Genomic DNA, 20,997 nt, shown 5'->3' with positions numbered 1-20,997 from the left:
GGTCTGGCATAAATCTGAAATTCTAAAATTTTAAATTGGGTATAATTTTATATTATTATAGTGGGTTTTAGGACAGGACAAATAATTTAATTAGTTTTGAATATTTTTAAATATTATGGTATTGCTGTTTTATTAATGTGCCTGTTCACCGCCCTGAGTCCCGCAAGGGAGAAGGGCGGTATATAAATCAAATAAATTTAAATTTGAATTTCTCCTCTGTTTCTTCTATTCTACTTACTGATTCCTTGTTAGCTTTGAATTTTTTATATGAAACCTTCCAAGTCATATTTGCAGCAATTCTAGGGTCTAGATCTCCCTACAATATCAGGGTTTTTTTAGACTCTTTTCTTTTCCCAGGCAAATGGAACATGTGAATCGTTTTCAATGTAGTCTCTCATTTGCAGCCATTTCTTTTTAAATTCGCTATCAATAATATATATACAAAGGGGATAAATGTAGTCTAGCTGGAGTCATTAATATCAATTAATGTACAAATTGACAAAATGGAGTACATTATATGAAGATGTCTTTCATGATTCTTCAGAGTTCAGTAGGGGGGCTATCAACTAGTACTGACAGAGAATGGAGAATACCAGAACTTAAATAATTGGATTCAATTTATAAGCCAAATCATTTGGATTTCTAAGAGACTTAAAAGCTAGAGACTGGAATAGTTAAAACAAAGGAAGGGAAAATCTACTAGTTCGTGAATTTAGCTCATTATTATGATTTTCATCAGAAGCCTTCCTCATGATATTCCCTCTTAAAGTGAGATAGATAAGCTACATAAAACAAGATTTTTCAGTGTTATTCTCTAGCAATTCCGTAAAATATGTTCTCATATTTTTGCTATTTATATATATATTATACAGAAAAATATATATATATAATATGATACATATCATACATCAGAGGTCCTCAACCTATGGGCCACTGCCCACTACCGGGCCGTGGCCTCTGAACCGCGTGAGTAACTGGGCAGTGTGCGCGTGCTCACCCCTCCCCCCTTCGTGCCATTGTTGCAAGTGTGCAGGAGGTGGCAGCGCCGCTAGTATTGTGCGGGCAGTAGCATTGCCATGAACATTGCGCACGGGGTGGCAGCACTATAAGCGGCAGGTTGGCAGCAATGAGCCACATGCAGGTGGTGGCATTGCCACGAACCTTGTGCAGGCAAACAGCAGGTGGGCCACGGTGCGATCCTCGCACAGGGTTGCGGTGCAAACCACGCAGCGGAACGGTATTGCTGCAGGCCGTGGTACGATCCTTACACCGGGGCAGCATCTCTGCAGACTGCGGTGTGATCCTTGCACTGGGGTGGCATTGCTGCGGGCTGCGGTGTGGTCCTTGCATGGAGGTGGCGGCGTGAACCTCATGCGGGAGTGGAAGCGCGATTCTTGCGCTGGGATGGCATTGCTGCAGGCCACAGCGTGAGCCTGGCGCTGATGGTAGCATCACCGCGAACCTGATGGTGGTGGTGCCACAAGCCTCTGACTGAGAGCCTCACATGCATGCTCGCAGCCCCGTTTGCATGGTGCACAAGTTCGTAGCCTGTTTGTAATTCACTTTTGCGCGTGCTCCTCCTCTCCCACCGGGCCACCAATCCAAAAAGGTTGGAGACCCCTGTCATATATAATAATAATAATAATAATAATAATAATAATAATAATAATAATAATAATAATAATAATAATAAAGTTGGAAGGGACCTTGGAGGTCATCAAGTCCAACCCCCTGCCCAGGCAGGAACCCTACACCATTTCAGACAAATGGCTGTCCGGTCTCTTCTTAAAAACTTCCAGTGTTGGAGCATTCACCACTTCTGGAGGCAGGTTGTTCCACTGGTTAATTGTTCTCACTGTCAGGAAGTTTCTCCTTAGTTCTAGGTTGCTTCTCTCCTTGATCAGTTTCCACCCATTGCTTCTCGTCCTGCCTTCAGGCGCCTTGGAAAATAGCTTGACTCCCTCTTCTTTGGGGCAGCCCCTGAGATATAGGAACACTGCTATCATGTCCCCCCTCGTCCTTCTCTTCATTAAACTAGACATACCCAATTCCAGCAGCCGTTCCTCATATGTTTTAGCCTCCAGTCCCCTAAAACATATAAGGAACGGTTGCTGGAACTGGGTATATATGTACCATTTTTCTACAATGTGGTTGTAGAAATTAAATTAAAAGCAACAATATTATATTACAGTAATATGAATATTTATTAGTGTGACTCAGATTATTTCAAGTAAATAAGCTAAGTAAAAGATTGCTCTTCATTTGTATCCTATTATGTTGCAGGTAATAAAGAAGCAAAGGAAACCCTGGGGCCTGAAGCTCAAATAGATGAATCTGGATGTCCAGGTATTGTCATCAAATTCCTTAATTTTTTTTTCTAGTATTTAAAATATTCTTCAGGTTAGTAGAACCTGAAAAGAAAATAACTTCTTTTCCACTACTATATGTTCACCTTCTAATCCTTTTTTCTGTCTGGCACCTTTCTACATGCACTGCACTTAATGTTTTAAACTATGGATATACTGTTACTGAAAATGACCAGATTAGGCTCCCAATAGTGCAATTTAAAAGTGTTACCAATAAATTATGCACAACAATTCCTGCCCCTGACTGCAGTGCCTCTGCAATTTCTTAGCTGTTATTCTTAGCTGAACAGTGGATAAAGAATTTATTTGGGTTCTGTTGTAAGATTATAATGCAAGATCATGATGAGCCACAGCAAGGGTAACATTTACCCTTTTTGTTTTAGATTTATCTTCAGCTATGTACTTAAAATCAATTGATATGACTGATGGTATTTAAATATTGCAATTCATATTTTAATCATATGAAAAAAATATTCTGTACAGTAAAAGATTTTATACTGGCAGCTCTGGAATAAGTGACATATGTCTTTGATGCATGTGATCACTTGAAATTTCTATGCATCTTGAAACCTCCTGTTACTGTCACAGTGTTAGATGTATATTTAAAAGTTCAATGAACAAGGTTAAAGAATGAAAAATAAGGATCATACAAAAAAAAGGGAAATTATTTTACCATGGTGCAAATTTGTACATGTATTAAAAATGATTTGCTATGTAAATAGATGTACATTTTGCGTTATGGTACCATAATGCCTTTTCATAATTTTTCTAGATGTAATGGCAGCTGCTAGATTAATTTTAAATTTGCAATAGCCATTTCTAAAAATAAGAAAACAAATGCAACAAATCTATTTTTGCAACTTTCACATTTTCTCCTTTTAAAATATATGGCAATAAAACCGTAAATAGAAATAGCATTGAAAAGTTATAGGATAACAAAATATATTTAAGTCAATATAGACTACATCTATATTAAAATATAGGTTACAGTACATATTGGAAGATGTAAAAGAAACTCTCAGGTGACAAATTTAAAAGTTTGACCATATTTTGTGATACTACAGGCAAGGGATCCAGGAAGGATTGTAGGAGGAAGACAGTAGAATTACTCAGAGTTCCAAATGGACCTTATAAGCTTTTTTACAAAATAAAATGATGGGCAACTATAGCTTTCTGACTTTGTTTTTGTTTTTTGTTTTTGGAAGTGTGTCCAACTGTCTGGAAAAAGAAGGAAGATGATAGGAACAAGTTATAGGAGAAGAGAGATAGAGAAGGTGGCAATTAGTATCTGGTTAGAAAACATGGAGGGATAAAGAATTTGCCTTCCTTTTGAAAGGTCGATTTTTCATATTCTAGAGACTCCTTTCCCACTTGAATGATATCTTCAAGAATAAAAAAATTCTCTATCAAATTAGCTCATGAACCACTTTATTAGATTCTTTTGCAATTTTTACTGTGTCCAAATAAATGATTTTTAAAAATAATTCTACCCTTTGCAATTTAAAGGGAAAACCCTGTTTAATTCAAATATATGTTTTAAAAATGGAAAATATACTGAAACTTTCATTTCAAAATGAAATTGTGAATTGCTATAATATATGTCTAATATACAGATCTTGCCTGAATATTGTTTAAACTTTGAAGACAAATATTACTCTTTGGAACAGGCTAAAATAATTTCTCACCAATTTTCATTTTTTTATCATATCCTTTGCCATGTATTATATCCCAGTGCTACTTTTTAAAAAAACAACAAATTAAATCACATTCCTGGAAGATGTGGTAAAAACTTTGACATAGCTAATTAAATTTGGTGGATGATAATAATGTTATCAAATAAAGACTTATTCAGAGTAAGGCAAACTGGTCATGAAACATTTTTTATGAAAGTATGAATACTTTTTATACAAAATTGATACAGCAGCTTTTTCCCTACCTAGTTGTGTTTGGCATCAATTTTAGTTAGTTTTCAGCATTAACCAAGATTTTCCTTCAATCTCCTCTCCTTTTTTTTTTTTTTTGCTGAATTTACGCTACTGAATCATTTTGTGTTTTTCTATTTATTTGTTTTTTGCCATGGTCTTGTTTATAAAGCTAAAGTAAGAATTTAAACTCAGACTTTCCCCCTCTTTTCATCTGGAATTTCACCTAACTATTGTTTGAGCTATTAAATATTATGGAATAATTGCAAAATATAGAATATTCAGGATGAAAGAATCATGTTTGTCCAAAAATAAAAGTTTTTTGGAAGGAGAGCAAGAAACTTCATCCATAGCTCTACATATATTATTGCATCTGTAATTCTTAACACATTTCAAATGTCAAGGTAAAAATTAAGATGATGTAAGTAGAGCATATGATGGAGATTGTATGGAAGTGGCCTGTACATTCAATTATAGCATGTTAAAATAAACCTTGGTAAAATACTGAAATTTTAACACTGATTACCAGAATCCGCCTCTGTATTTTCATTTCATTGTTTACACATATCAAACTTATCTGAGGTTGGTAAAAGCTATCATATTTACTATCAGGGGCATCCACAGTGGAGGTAAAAAGTCAAGATGGCAGCCACAACCATGCAAGTGAAGTCCCTCCCCTTTTTAACATGTTTTAGGTATATGTTAATAAGGGATAGCATTTTGATTGCATTATTGTGGCCACTATCTTGACTTTTTTGACACAGAACTCACAGCCATCCCTGCTTAATGTTAATTATTTTGTTGTTTCTTTAACTTAATTTTTATTAGTCAACTTGGTACTCAAGTTTATAAAGACATAATATAAATAATGAAAGAATATTATCAATCCTCGTTTCTAGTAAAAGATGAATGTGATTCTGATGCAGAAAATGAACAAAATCATGACCCGAATGTTGAAGAATTTCTGCAACAAGAAGATACAGCAGTTATCTACCCTGAAGCACCTGAGGAGGATCAACAGCAACGTACACCTGAGGCCAGTGGTCAGGATGAAAATGGTAAGCACTGTTTGGCTTTATGTAAATTTTAAAATTGTATAATTAGAAGCAAGTCTGTAATTTCTAAACTGGTATGATTAGAAGCAAGTGCTGAATAAGTTGCATCTAAAGCAGTGTTTTTCAAACTTAGCAATTTTAAAATGTGTGCACCTCAACCCCCAGAATTCCCCAGCCAGTATGCCACACATTTTAAAGTTATCAAGTTTGAAAAACAGTGATCTAAAGCTATATAAACCATCTGTGGGTACATTGCGTCTCTATAATATCTAACAAGCAATTATATTTTCAGTTCCAGCAACAATTGACACTGTACAGAAAAGAAGTTTGGGAAAATAAGTGAACATACACAGACATAAATCAAATCACACACACAGAGACACACACACAGAGACACACAGACACACACACGTTTTAAATATATACTGTTTCTATTACAGTGCTCATTCCAGAAAAGCAAAAAAAAAAAAAAAAAAAAAAAAAATAAAAAAAAAAAAAAAAAAAAAAAAAAAAAAAAAAAAAAAAAAAAAAAAAAAAAAAAAAAAAAAAAAAAAAAAAAAAAAAAAAAAAAAAAAAAAAAAAAGCAACTATCTTTGAAAAAAAAAACTGTATTTTACCCATGCCTAAAATATTGAAGTCACATAATCCCCAGAGGACTTAAAATTTTCCTTAAACAAAAAACACTGGTGAAAGAACTGATGAGGAATTCAATTAGTGAAAATTGGATGAAGTAAAATCAGATGGAAATGATCCAGTAAGCATCTGGAAAAGAAAAAGATCTTTTCTGAAAAGCAAGAATCAAGTTTGACAGAAGAAGAAATGACGAAATTCTCACCACATTTATTGGAATACTCTACTCCTGCCCATTCCACTCCCATTTTCTTCTTGTTTAATATTCTTTGGGTTAAATTAAGTATAATATAGAAAATTAATAATCACAACTTTTCAGATTTTTTTCTCTAAGCCCACCATGAATTGGCATTCTCACTTCAGTTCTTAGCTCTTTGCTTACATCAACTGCTTAACTGATGTGCTCCAATAAAACTGCTTTACACTCCATTGAATAATAACTTGCATATTTGACAGATATTTTAATTTGGGAAATTAGCTTTGAAAATACTATGTCCATCAATGGCAATATTCTGGTGAAAATTAGTCACCTATTTCCCTTGGTTACTTTAAGGAGAGAGGTTATTAGGCATCTCAATATCAAATCTTTTGGTTCTTACCTATAAGATTATAGGCATAGTCCTTGTCAAATGCTGTATCTATTATATTTTGGATATTATTAAAATTAATGATTTGCAGTAGTGCATTTCACTAAAAATTCAGCACTTATATGGATGTCATAATGAAATAATAATTAATTGTAATAAGGTATTATGAAAGTAATGTTACATAAAAATATTTAAAAGCAACACAGATAGTTGGTAATTGGGACTGCAATATTGCTAAGTAATATGATTGTAAAGCAAATCTTGACCACAGTGCTTAGCAACAATAAAGTCCATCACTCCTCATTGCCATCATTAGAACGAGAATTGTTGTTGTTAAGTCCCAGGCTTAACAACAGGTTGTTAAGTCCCAGGCAGTTTGCAAGCAGGCCAAGAGGTAAGTGGCTAGTGCAAGAGAGGGGAGGATGCATGGATGACCCTCAAGGCACTTCACAAGTACATCAGGGCAGGGATAGGGAACAATGCAAGCAACTTATCAGATCACTTGCAATCTTCCCTGCTGGTTCCCACTGACTGGTAGTCATGTGAGTGGGGCGCAGCAACCGTCATAAGTGTGAGTCAGTTGCCAGACAACTGGATCACAATCTCATGACCATAGGAGTTGAACTTCAAAGGCCAGTCATAGATGCCACTCATTCAGCATGGTAACTTCAAACAGTCACTTTAAAACGTGGCCATTAAATAAGAACTACCTGTAGTAAATTACCTGAAAACTGTTTATGTATATAAACTTTTCAAAAGAAAAATTTTCTTAATATTTTTCTTAACCTGGTGTCTTTTCCCACTATTGAGTTAAATACTATTCATCTGTTCTTGAGTCAGAAGAAAATTATATAGGCATGACATTTGCTTTCCCCACAATGAAACTCTCCTGTTTTTATTCTAAATCACTATAAAATGGAGCTGTATGTCAGGGCTCACTTCAAAACCTCATCCCAAGAAAGTAGAACTCGTGGAAGTGGCTTCTTCCAAAAGGATCTTTTATTAGGAGAAGCTGATAGTAGGCATACTAGACAGGATCTGAGGATTTCCCACTCAGATCGATAGGTAAAAGTGTCCCAAGCAAAACCCCACCCCATAGTTCATCTGGTCAGTTCAAATGGCCCAATCCCCAGGTGTTATGTTCCTCATGGGAAAGGGGAGATAACATCAGGCCATCTCCGGTTGTAGCTGCGATGTTTTGGCAGCTCTTCACACCTTCTCCTGAAAGCGCAGAGATAAACCAGTTGCCAGAGGTTGCACTCCATTCTTCCTCTCCCTTTGCTAGCTGAAATAAGGGATGGGAAAGTTCACAGAGAAATAATGCAGGAAAGCAAAGTGTTACATTATAGCGATAGAGGAAGTCAAGGCAATAACCCTCAAGCACTTCCCCCTCCCCCCTAGGAGTATGGCAGAATCCAGGAAAAGAGGAGAGTGAGATTCAGGTCAGGATGAAAGGCAAAGAAAAAGAAATGGAGGAGGGGGAAAAGGATAAGGGAACCTATAGATATAGGTTCTGATATCCTGCTTCCCTTAAAAAAAAGAGAGATCCACCTGTAAAGAGATAAAGATAAATGTGTATAGATTAGTCAGGTTTGTTTGGTAATCTGTGTGAATTTTTTTAGTAGTTTTGGAGTGTTAATGTGACGTTTGTAGACCTATTCGTTTTGGGAGGATGGAAGATGTTTCCATGCTACTAAATATTGGGTCGAGCCGTGGTTTTTTCTGGAGTCTAAAATTTTTTTTATTTCAAAATGTTCTCTCTCCACCATAATGGGAGGGGGAGGGGGAGCAACAGCTGGTCTTAAGGGTGACTGCTGCTCCCGTTTTAAGAGGCTAAAATTGGGTAGATTTGCCTGAGTGATTTTGGGAGTTTTAATTCCACCGTTACTGGATTTATGATCTTGATGATGGGGAATGGGCCCACATATTTTGGTCCTAACTTTTTTGATGGTTGCAAGGATTTTAGGTATTTGATTGACAGATAAACCATTTCCCCTATAGTGAATACCTTCGGCTCGATTCTTTTTTTGTCTGCCTGTGTTTTGTACGCTTGTCTGGCTTCATCTAGTGCTTTCCTAACTACTGGCCAGGTGTTTTTTAGCTGCGTAATCCATTCCTTTAAAGAAGGGGTGGCTGGTTCTGTTGGTGACAGTTCCGGCATGGGGTTGAAACATTGTCCAGTGGCTACTTGGAATGGAGTGTAGCCAGTGCTGGAGTGAACCACATTATTGTAAGCGACTTCGGCAAACGGAAGTAGGTCTGTCCAGTTTGTCTGCTGGTAATTAATAAAGCATTTTAGATATTGTTCAAGTACGGAGTTCGAATGTTCCGTCCCACCATTCATTTGCGGGTGATGACTAGATGACAGCCCCTGGGTGGTCCCCAAAAGGGACAGGAACTCCTTCCAAAACTCTGATGTGAATTGCACCCCTGTGTCTGATATGATGTGTTGAGGTGCCCCGTGTAATCTGCAAAGGTGTTGGACAAACAGCTTTGCTAAAGTCTTTGCTGTTGGGATTTTTGAGCAGGGTATGAAATGTACTTGTTTGGAAAACAGATCTGTCACCACCCAGATGACTGTGTTTCCACTGCTTTCTGGTAGTTCTACTATAAAGTCCATGGAGATTTCCCTCCAAGGCGCTGAGGGAGTTGCTACTGGTTGCAGCAGCCCGGGTGATTTCCCTTGTAGTCTTTTTGCTGCTGCGCATGTTGGGCAGCTGGTCATATAGCTTTCAATGTCTTTTTTGATGTATGGCCACCAAATTGCCTTTTGACTAGGTGCAGTGTTTTCACGAACCCAAAATGCCCTGCTGATTTCATGTCGTGGCATAGCTGCATGAATGCAAATCTTTGGCTTTTGGGTATGTATAGTTTCTCCCCCTCCCAGGGTAGTCCATCTATGATTGTGCATAGGTTTTTGTGACTTAGGAACCATTCGTCAATTTCTAGGGCTTTTCTGAATTCAATCCCCACTTGACTGGCTAATGGCTTTTTCAGCTTTGCTTGGGCTTGGGTAGTTACTCGTGCTGCCAATTGCGTTTCGGGCATGAGTGGTTTTGTGACGCTGGGCCGGGTGCTGTTGTATTGGGGCATGCAGGATAGTGTGTCGGCTAAGAAATTCCTTCCCCACGGCAGATGTTTGATAGTGAAATTGAAGCGGTGAAAGTGCTGTGACCATTGGGTTTGCTTAGGGGTGAGTTTCCTGGATGCTTTGAGCGCTTCTAGGTTCTTATGGTCAGTCCATACTTGGAAAGGGATTTTGTTCCCTTCTAGAAAATGCCGCCAGGTAAGGAGAGCCCACCTTTTCACTGCATACGCCTCCTTCTCCCATACTGCCCACCTTTGTTCCATTTCAGTGAATTTCCTGGAGGTATACGCACAGGGTTGTAGTTCTTGTAACAATACAGCCCCCATAGCCACATCGCTGGCATCTGCTTGAATTACAAAAGGCTTGTCTGGACCAGGGTGCCGCAGGATGGGTTCAGCCGAGAAAAGTCTTTTAGTCTCTTAAAATCGGCTTGGCATTCCACTGTCCATTTCAGCGATTGTCTGGGCTTCGGGTTGCCCTCCCCTCTGGTTTTTAGTAGGTTTGTAATCGGCAAAGCTATTTGAGCAAATGAGGGGATAAACTGGCGGTAGAAATTGGCAAACCCCAGGAGGTTTTGTAATTGTTTTCTTGTGCAGGGTGGTGCCCATTCCAGCACCGCTCGGACTTTCTCAGCGTCCATTTCTATGCCCTCAGAAGATATGTGGTACCCTAGGTAGTCTATCTTTTCCTTGTGAAATTTGCACTTTGATAGTTTGGTATAGAGGTGAGCGGCTCTCAATTTCTTTAGAACGGCTCTAACTAGATTCACATGCTCCTCCATAGTCTCTGTGAATATGAGGATGTCATCCAGCTAGACCAGTACGCCCTTGTATAGGTGCTCCCACAGCACATTGTTTATCAGCTGCATGAAAACTGCTGGGGTTCCTTATAGTCCAAAGGGTAGGACTTTGAATTAGTAGCACCCCATGGGGCAATTAAAAGCAGTTATCCCCTTCTTTGATTCTATTGCGGTAGTAAGTCTCCCTCAAGCCTAGTTTAGTGAAGATCTTCCCTTTCAATAGGTGGGGGCAGCATGTCCTTCATGAGGGGGAGAGGGTATAGATTGCTTTCACTTATGGCGTTCAGGGCCCTATAGACTTTGCAGAGGCGAAGAGAAGCATCTTTTTTTTCCCTGAATAGGACCGGGGCAGCTACTTTTGGTGATGCTGGCTGAATGAATCCCCTCTCTAGGTTTTTATCTATGAACTTTTGCATCTCTTGCAACTCCTTGGGGCTCATGGAATACAATCTGGGTTTTGGGAGTTTCACTCCGGGTTTGATCTCTATTGCGCAATCGGTGGGTCGGTGGGGTGGCAGCTCATCCGATCTCTCCTCGCTGAACACGGGCAATTCCTTTTCCTCTCCCACTGCTGCCTTCTCAGTTGAGGTATCTTGCGGAGGGCCCTGGGTTGGCGTCTTTGGCCTTTCTCCCTTTGGGAATCTAAGCTCCACTGTCCTCCAATCCACCCGGAGGTGCCATTTTGCTAGCCATGCCATTCCCAGGATTATGGGGCATTCCATGCCCGGGGTTACCACAAATGTTATAGTCTCTATGTGGTCTCCCAGAGTGAGTTGGATTGGCAACGTGGCTAGAGTAGCCGGCATCCCCTCTGCTATGGACCCATCTAGTTGACCGAAGGAAATCGTTTTTTTCAGCTTCCTCACCGGAATGCCCAAGTTTCCTATTAGTATCGAGCTGATAAGGCAACGTGTGCACCCAGAGTCAATCAGTGCCCTAACTTCTACAGCTTCGGGCATGGAAAGGGCTAGTATGGTTACTATCCAGGTGAGGGGTGCGATGAGTCCACTTACCAGGGGTTCATCCTTGCAGTTGTCATCCGATGAATTGGATGCTCCCACTGTGTAGGCCAGAGTTCCCTTCCCTCATTGGGCGGTGGCAGGGAACTTGATGGCCTCTGTGCCCTTCATGGCTGGCTCCCGTCGTTTGGCGGGTGATCTTCCAGATTCCCCATTTGGGGCCCGGTCTGGCTTTTCAAATGGAGTGCGCGAGCAGCATTCTGCGGCACGGTGCCTTCTTTTCCACATCTGAAATAGCCGGTGGGTTTTTTGGCAGTGGGTTGCTGTTTCACAGCCTCGCGGGGTGGCTCTGGTGGCGATTTTCCCCAGGGCTTCTCTCTGCGGTGTCTCTTGGCTAGGTCGATCTCCACTTCTTCAGCCAGGATGTAACAGTTCTGCAGTCGGTGTGAGTCTCCCTGGGGAGGCAGGCATCGTAGAGGCCATCTTTGAAATGGCTGAGTAAGATGTCTTCTGGCCAGTTCAGTTTGCTGGCGATGGTTCTGAACTCCTGAGTATACTTGGCTACCAGGCGTCTGCCTTGCTTTATTGTTTCTATTCTTTCGCGGGCTTTCCGGTCTGCCAGTGGGTCCTCGAATCTGCGCCTGAGGGAGAACATGAACTGATTGAAGTTCAGTAGCTCTGGGGCATCAGCATCATACAAGTCCACGACCCAGTCGGCTGCGATGCCATCCAGAGCTGCCTCTACAATGCGGATTCGGATGCGGTCAGTGTGGATGTCCCATCCATACTCCACCATATAGTTCAAGACCTGGGTCAGGAAAAACCCCAGGCATCACGGTTCCCCTCAGAACTTTACGTCTAGTGGTGGGAACTTCTGGATGGACCGTTGGCTACCCCTTTGGAGGGTTACTTTTCTCGCCTTTTTCTCCCAGTCATCCTTTTTCCCAATGCCCATTGACCACCGAAGTTTGTGGCTACGCACCTCCACTACCTCTTCTTCCGATGTGTAGGAAGTTTTGGAGCTGGATAGTTGGCAGGGCTCCGACCGGCAAGGGGGATTCCCCTTTGTGGTGGATTCTTCCTTCCCTGTTCCAGTGTCAGACATGGATATTCTTGCAAAGTCCCCCGGCAAGGTCTTCCTTCCAGGTGACTGTTACTGCAGATCCTGTCTAACGTCAGGGCCCACTTCAAAACCTCATTCCAAGAAAGTAGAACTCGTGGAAGCAGTTTCTTCCAAAAGGATCTTTTATTAGGAGAAGCTGATAGTAGGCATACTAGACAGGATCTAAGGATTTCCTGCTCAGTTCGATAGGTAAAAGTGTCCCAAGCAAAACCCCACTCCATAGTTCATCCAGTCAGTTCAAATGGCCCAATCCCCAGGTGTTATGTTCCTGTGAGAAAGGGGAGATAACATCAGGCCATCTCCGATTGTAGCTGCGATGTTTTGGCGGCTCTTCACACCTTCTCCTGAGAGTGCAGAGATAAACCAGTTGCCAGAGGTTGCATTCCATTCTTCCCCTCCCTTTGCTAGCTGACATTAAGGGATGGGAAAGTTCACAGAGAAATAATGCAGGAAAGCAAAGTATTACATTATAGCGATAGAGGAAGTCAAGGCAATAACCCTCAAGCACTCCCCCCTCCCCCCTAGGAGTATGGCAGAACCCAGGAAGAGAGGAGAGTGAGATTCAGGTCAGGATGAAAGGCAAAGAGAAAGAAATGGAGGAGGGGGAAAAGGATAAGGGAGCCTATAGATATGGATTCTGACAGTTCTTTAGTTTTGTTGCCCTCGCATTTAAATTATTAGTCATTCAGAAAAACATCTGCCAATCCAGGCATTGGAGCAGGAACCAGAGTGGGTTTGTCACCAGGATCTATCAGGCAGGAGTTTTGCCCCAAGTATATCTTGGCAAGTAACACATTAAGTAAATGTTGACCATTGGTGATAATAGCAATAGCACTTAAACTTATATAACCATTCATAGTGCTTTACAACCCAGTGTAAGTGGTTTACAGATTCATCATATTGCCCCCAACAATCTGGGTCCTCATTTTACCGACCTTGGAAGGATGGAAGACTGACTCAGACTTGAGCTGGTGAGAATCAAGCTGCTGGCAGTTGGCAGAATTAGCCTGCAATACTGCATTCTACCGTAAATACTGCACAACCACAGCTCTTCAATAAGGTGTTCTTGTGGTTTTTTTCACAACAGCTTGGAAGTTTGACAGTAGTTCAAATCAATCTGTTCAGCTGTTAGAGAAGAAATACAAAGTAGAGAATGGTATAAGAAGTTGATCAGGAACAGGTAGTTATTCAGCTGTCATCACTTCTACAGACATCAACTATCGCTAATCTTGCTATTTGATTTGCAAAAGATTATTTTATGCTTTTAAACTGAGTTTAAATGACAGGAGACTTGAATATATTTATGCAGCATGGATAGATATGTTTTACCACCATTTGGTCCTTTATAAACTGACTAGAGGTGAACTGATGAAAATAAAAAGCCAGTTTTGAAATAAAGTGACTTTAATAATGACCAACAAAATCATACTTTGTTATTCTCATTTAGGCACCCCAGATGCATTTTCGCAGCTACTCACATGCCCTTACTGTGATAGAGGGTATAAACGCTTTACCTCTCTGAAAGAACACATAAAATATCGCCATGAAAAAAATGAAGATAACTTTAGTTGCTCCTTATGCAGTTACACATTTGCATATAGAACACAACTTGAACGCCATATGACATCACATAAATCAGGAAGAGATCAAGTGAGTAATGAATTCTGTGGTCATTCTGTTTAATACTATTAATTGCTTTAGATGGATTTCATTTTGTTTAAATTTGAATCTGACTTTGTGCACAAATGTTTTTCTTGCAGTATTCTATGTTTTATGCACAAATTTTTCAGTCAGCTTTATACTAACTTTTTCGACTGCCAAGCTTTGTAAAAATTCGCGGTTTCTGTAAATTTGTATTATGTGATTGATCATTTTTATCCAAGAATTTGCTTTATGCAAAAAAAAAATCACAGTTGTGTGATTTATCTCAGCCTAATCATTTGCATTAAAGATCTGGAAACATTCCAGGACTTCTTGCAACCAAAACTGTTTGAACAGTTTCCGCCAAAACTCCTTTCTGTCACTCATGTTGTTTTTTTATCTATCCTCTGCTTACCTGCAATAGTTATCACTGCTACTATGGGGCTAAAATAACCATCAACATCTAGTCCAATCTTATCCAAAAGGAAAAGGACTTGCTCAGTAGAAACAAATAATGGACATATCATGTTGTACTGAGACTAGTGAAGGATCCTCAGCCCTAGAATAATTGTTAACTTGAAAACATCCTTAATATATGCAACATTACAAAGAATGCTAAATTTTGTAGTGCTGTGGTACCTTCTACCTCTTTGTCTGCTATGATAATATAAATCCAGCTGTAGAAAATATGGAGAAAATGCTTTCACTGTTCATACAATAGGACATGAAACAAGGAAGAAAACATGTTTGAATAAGGCAATGTTTCAGAGTAAGACTCTAAAAATGTATCAGCACATTTTTCAATGCATTTAGATTATAAAATTTGACATTAAACCACAAAACTTCCTTTTTTCAGTGTCCTGCTTTATTTGAATTCACTTCATGCAGATTTTCAGGGAATATATCTCTAGCATAAAACAAGGGGAATATGTATTTTGGCATTTCCCATAACTTTAAATTTTACATTTTGTATTTACTTATTGATGAAATGTTTTGGAACAATTATTTCATGTTCCATTTTAAGTATTGATGAATTTTATTTTTCAGTTAGAAGTTTACATTCTATAAAGCAGAAATGATATGTTCTGTTTCATACATTGAAAACTGCAAGATGAAAAATAAAAAACATCTTGCAGATTATAATGGCCTGTAATATTGCTTGTAATTATGAGCATAGAATTTCAGATGTCCTATTACAGAAGTCCAGTGATCTGCATGTATTTCATAATTGTTCCAAACTATTAACTTTTAGAAGGGAAATGTCCACTAACGAGGCTTTGCCCTGAAAGACAGAATATGACTATTTTAATAAACAATTAAAATATTGAATAGATATCAGTGTGCACAAATTTATATAATCTGAATAACATTGTATATTGTTTATATAATGATACGTTAACAGCATCTCTAAAATGCAATACATGTGTACATGCCATGGCTTTCTCCATACTGGTCGGGGATAGATATGGAAAGGGCAAGAAAAGAGCAAAGTGGCTGATGATTTAATGACTTGTCTCTACTTCTTTGATACTTTCAATTGGTTGTGTAGGTTAATTCACAGTTCAAATGGAATTATGGTCCATAAATGGGCCTGACTGAGATATTAGTATGCAGATCTTTATAAAGGTAATTATGGTAGTGAATGTTGATTTGGAATTCTTGAGTTGTTCTTGGCCTTAGAGATCATATGATAAAAATTTATGCTATAGGTGTGTTATTATAACCAATCTCAATAAATATAGTTTCAACATTTCTGTGGAATTGATTTCCTGATCTGGTCCATCTAGAGTCACTGAAACTTACTGAGGGTACAGATTTGCAATAAAGCCAGTACATGACAGAACTGGTCCAAGGCAATAGTCCAGGCAGACCTCCTGAACTACACTATACCATATGCAATCATCAAAACTCTCTTTAGAAACCTTTTGGACCACAAGGTGCCTCTTTAAGTTTCGCAGAGCCTCTAGTCATTTACCACTATCTGTCTGGCAAAATGGTTTGGCTCTGAACACTACTCACTCTTCCCATTGTCCAATTATGCTCCAAGATGAAGTCACTTCCAGTAACCACATTTGTATGCATATACCTCTAACCTTGTTTCCTCCTTCTTTACTGTACCCCTCACTACACTTTTACACTTACACTGCTCTATTTAATCCAATGAATCCTATACCGTACTCTTCCTATATATTTCTTCTTACAGTCTTCAAAACCTTCTTCCATGTTTCTCCATCTAGCTGCCTTTCTTGTTCCAACCTCACACTCTTCATTTTTTCCTAAATTTCCAGCTTCAGTGTTCTTATTCACTCTACCACAGCCTTCCCTTGAGTATCTGGACCCTGCCTTGCCATCCTCAAAATCACAACAATCACTGATCCAGCACACTTTCTTTATTTCTTTCCCAATTTACCACTAGTTTCCAAAGCCACTGGCCTCTGGATCCAGTGTCCAGATTTGTATACAAATCCTAGCCAGGACTGGAAGAAGTAAATGCCCAGTTTCACATGTAGACTTATTCAAAATATGATCCATAGTTTGAAATCTTCACATGGATTGACAAGTTTCATTCAGGAGGATAACTAATCAGTTAACACGTCATACTAATTTCAGCTTCTACAAAATACTAACTAAATTAACTTTATCTGAAAATAAGAGTAACTACCGTAACAAACACTTAGTTATCTATATTATTCCCCTCTATGAACACTTTGTTTCTGAATACTGACATGAATTGAACAGCTTTTATTTATGTAGTACTCCATTACTTTCTTCTGCTTCACAAATAGATTTTTTGAGTATATCCTGCAATTGGAAAGTAATTAATTGCCATATACTGGAAAATAAAACTGCATCCAATGCATAGACAGAATTTCATGCAGTCCTTCATTCTATATACTATCAGACCATAAAAATGCCTATCTGAGCCCTGGGGATCTTTGAATTTGGAGAAATGCTAAGTTTATTGATTCAAATAATAATGAACCATTGAGCTGAAAAGCCATTTGATACATGGTTGTTGTTATTTTTTTCAAACACTAAGAATCAAGATGGTTTATGGAATAATTCTTAGAATACAATGAATTTAGTTAAATACAATTCAATATATGTTTAAAGAAATATATTAAAGCAGAAAATAATTACATTTTCACATTATAATAAAAGGTATGTTTAATATTAATATTTATATTCATATGAGTCAGTATGCATATGGGGGACATAATAAATCCAATCTAAAATTGAATATTAATGATATAATTATTTTCAGCCTTACCTGTTAAAATATACTGAGAAATCATTTTAGATATTCTATGGAAGATAAATTAGGAAGGCTTTTGCTCAATAACTATAATCAATCAACTATTGCTAATTTTTGAAGAGATGTTTATTAAACTGTACACCCCAGTACACTTTCTAATATGTCATGTTGATCTGTACCCCAGAATATCTAGAATAGGATAAAAGTTATGTAGAACTTAAGTCAGACAATCCGGAAATGACAAACCATGAAAGATTTAGTAATATTACCAACATACATATCTAGGGAATTGAGAGAGCAAACTAGTAAAACTAATTTGCACTATAGAATCTTTCATGGTCTGCAATCTAGGCTGGTAGAGTTGTTCTCCCATATATTGTGTTTTGGGGAAATCCTGATTTAATGGAGCAGCTTCTGAATGGACAAGGACTAAGATCATCCTCTTAAGAAAGTAGTTCATTTTTTCTTCCTTTTTTTTAAAAAAAATTGTTCAGTGTTACTGGGATGTACCACAAATTTAAATATTTAATGAGGTAGTGGTCCTGATTCTGGTCCTGGTTAAGGAATTGCCATTTAATCTCCTGGTAAATCAATGGCAGAGAGGACTTTTCTCAAATGAAGTAGCTGATGGCAGCCTCTCTAGTAAACTTGCCCTACAAGCTGTGGAGAGGGAGGGGACAGCATGTTTTAGGAGGAGGAGGGTTTGGCAACTCCTGGAAGAACTAGCAAGACATCAAGCCACTACAGTAGATTCCCTCTGCAGGTTTGTTTCTGATCTCTACTGTCTGCAAATCTTTTTTTGGCATTCATGACATAAGGGAGAGTTTAGCCTCATCTGTGTAATCTACTTTATGTAATAGGTTTTTTTTAAAAAAAACGTGTGATTCTCCCATTTCCTACAGAAAACAGGGAGGCCACAAAAACCTACATTCTGTATATTCCAAAAAAGTGCTTTTTAAAAATTACAGTAATTCTAATAATTATAAAATTATAGTAAAGTCATTTTAATGCTGTTTAGGAATACTGATGATTAAATTTTGAATTGTACTAACTTTTGAAATAAGATTTACAGTATATGCATGTATTTGGAGAATAATTTGTGACTGAGTATATTTGTTACTGGACTATCTTCTCTAGAACAGTCCTATGATGTGGATGCATAAAGGAATTCAAAGCCAACAGTAAGAATAAGAAGCATATAAATGAAAAAAATCAATTCAAATACTCATGGGACAGATGACTGACACTATTGTGGTATGAAATACATGTTCCATGTATGTGCTAATGCCCAAAGAACACCCAAACTACATATGCATTAGATGTAAACTATGTAGACTGCTACAGGAAAAGATAAGGAACCTAGAGGCAATTCTAGCCAAACCACAACATACAAAAGAAAGCTCTACTCAAACAGAACCAATTAATGAACAAATAACTCCCAGAGGATTTGACCTTACTGATAAACCCTTGGAGGAAAACAAATGGAGGTATGTCACACAAAGAAGGAAATACAATACTCAAAGAAAAAAGCAGCATACAACTAACAAATCCCTTCTGCCCAATCCAACCTACCCAGAAGCAGCCCCACTAAAACTGAGCAATCGATTTCTCTCCCTAGATGGAAACATACAGACTCACAATCTTCCCCTTAAAAAAAATGCAGACACCTAGCAAGGAAACAACTTCAAATATCCCTAAAAATTCACCTCAAACATCCCTAAAAAATTCACCTCAACAAACATACCAGAGATAAATAGAAAAGCAGCCCAGACTGCAGCCCCCCCCCCAAAAGAAGGCGAGTGTTGGTAATAGGAGATTCTATCCTCAAAGGAACGGAATCATCCATCTGCAGACCGGACATGCAATCCAGGGAGGTATGTTGTCTCTCTGCAGCAAAAATCAAAGATGTGACTGAGAACCTAACCAAAATAATTAGGCCTACAGATTACTACCTCTTCCTCCTCCATCACATTGGGATGAATGACGCAACAAAGAACCTGAGTACAATAGTGAATGACTACAAACAACTATGCAATAAAGTTAAGCTAGGAGCACAAGTAGATTCTCATCAATACTCCCAATGAAAGGTCAACACCCATTGAGGGGAAAAAGAATTCTAGAAATAAACCACTGGCTAAAGGATTGGTGTCTCCAAGAAAACTTTGGTTTCCTGGATCACGGACTGCATTTCCTTCATGAAGGACTCTTGGCAAGGATGGACCTCATGAAAACAGGGGAAAATGTACTTGGAAAAAGATTGGTCCAACTCATCAGGAGGACTTTAAACTAAAAGTGAGGGGGAAGGGTGACCAATCTTCAGAATCTCTAGAACCCAAAACCAATCATAAATCCCCAAAAAACAAATCAAACAATGAGGTGAGCAGAGATGGAAAAAAAAAGAAAAACTCAAACAACATTCAGGAGGTGCAGGAAACATACACACACAGGCACAAAAGCTTAAATGCTTACAAACAAATGCTCAAAGCTTGGGGAACAAACAGGCAAACTAGAAGCAATAGTACACGAGGGAAGGTATGATGTAGTTTGTATTACAGAAACCTGGTGAGATGAAACCCATGAATGGAATGAACTGATGGATGGATTGTTCAAAAGAAACAGGTCTACAAAAAGAGGAGGGGGGTTGCATTATATGTAAAAAAAACCACTACATATCTACAGAAACCCACATGATCAAAAATAAAATCTCTCCAGAATGCATATGGGTCAATATAAAAGAGAAAAAAAGTGACATTACCATTGGTGTATATTACAGATCACCCAACCAATCAGAAGAAATAGATGAACTCTTTGCCGACCAGTTAACAAATATATGTAAGAAGCATACCACAATAGTAATGGGAGACTTCAACTACCCAGATATCAACTGGGAGACAAACTCTGCACCGAGCGGGAGATCAAAAAGATTTCTAACCAACCTAGCCGACAACTTTGTCATCCAAAAGGTGGAGGAGGGAACTAGACGTAAAGCCATACTGGATTTAATTCTAACTAATAGAGAAGAAGTGCTAGAGGGAATTGAAGTTGTAAGAACCTTGGGCGAAAGTGACCATGTCATACTTGAATTTAATATAACATAAACACTAGCAACAGAAAACAATCCAACCAGTGTCTTGAACTTCAAAAGAGCTGACTTTAACAAACTCAGAGCGAACCAAGGAAAGATCCCATGGATGAAAATCTTAAAGCGGAAAACAACCCACAAAGCATGGGAAACTCTTAAAAATGTGATCATAAAAGCCCAAACCAGCACAATACCACTAAAAAAAGAAAAACAAGAAATTCAAGAAGAAACCAGCATGACTGCATAAAGATCTCTGACAAACTGAAAGACAAAAAGGACAAATAGAAAAAATGGAAAGAGGGGCACATAACTAAGACCAATTACCAGCAGACAGCCAGAACATGTAAAGATGAAGTCAGGAAAGCAAAGGCTCAGAACGAACAAAGACTTGCAACCCAAATCTTGGACAATAAAAAAAAAAGTTTTTCCCAGCATGTTAACAACAAGAAAAAAGTCAAGGAAACTGTAGGTCCACTAAAGAGAGAAGAT

General features: G+C 38.6%; 1 protein-coding gene across 4 annotated transcripts in view; it reads left to right on the top strand.

Annotated features, from left to right (window-relative positions):
- The window catches only part of ZEB1 (zinc finger E-box binding homeobox 1), an 85,282-nt gene that overhangs the window by 52,982 nt on the left and 11,303 nt on the right, over positions 1-20,997 (top strand). For 2 of the 4 annotated variants that reach the window (XM_015810666.1, XM_015810664.1), the window contains 3 exons: positions 2,284-2,346; positions 5,188-5,346; positions 13,977-14,179. In XM_015810666.1, coding sequence (XP_015666152.1) covers positions 2,284-2,346; positions 5,188-5,346; positions 13,977-14,179 — 425 coding nt within the window. The remainder of the gene's footprint in view (positions 1-2,283; positions 2,347-5,187; positions 5,347-13,976; positions 14,180-20,997) is intronic. The other 2 variants (XM_015810665.1, XM_015810667.1) reach the window with 2 other exon arrangements.

This window comes from Protobothrops mucrosquamatus, unplaced genomic scaffold (genome assembly GCF_001527695.2).
Source record: "Protobothrops mucrosquamatus isolate PMUCROS unplaced genomic scaffold, P.Mucros_1.0 scaffold13, whole genome shotgun sequence".
Lineage (NCBI taxonomy): Eukaryota > Metazoa > Chordata > Lepidosauria > Squamata > Viperidae > Protobothrops > Protobothrops mucrosquamatus.
This window is presented reverse-complemented; position numbering and strand designations above follow the sequence as displayed.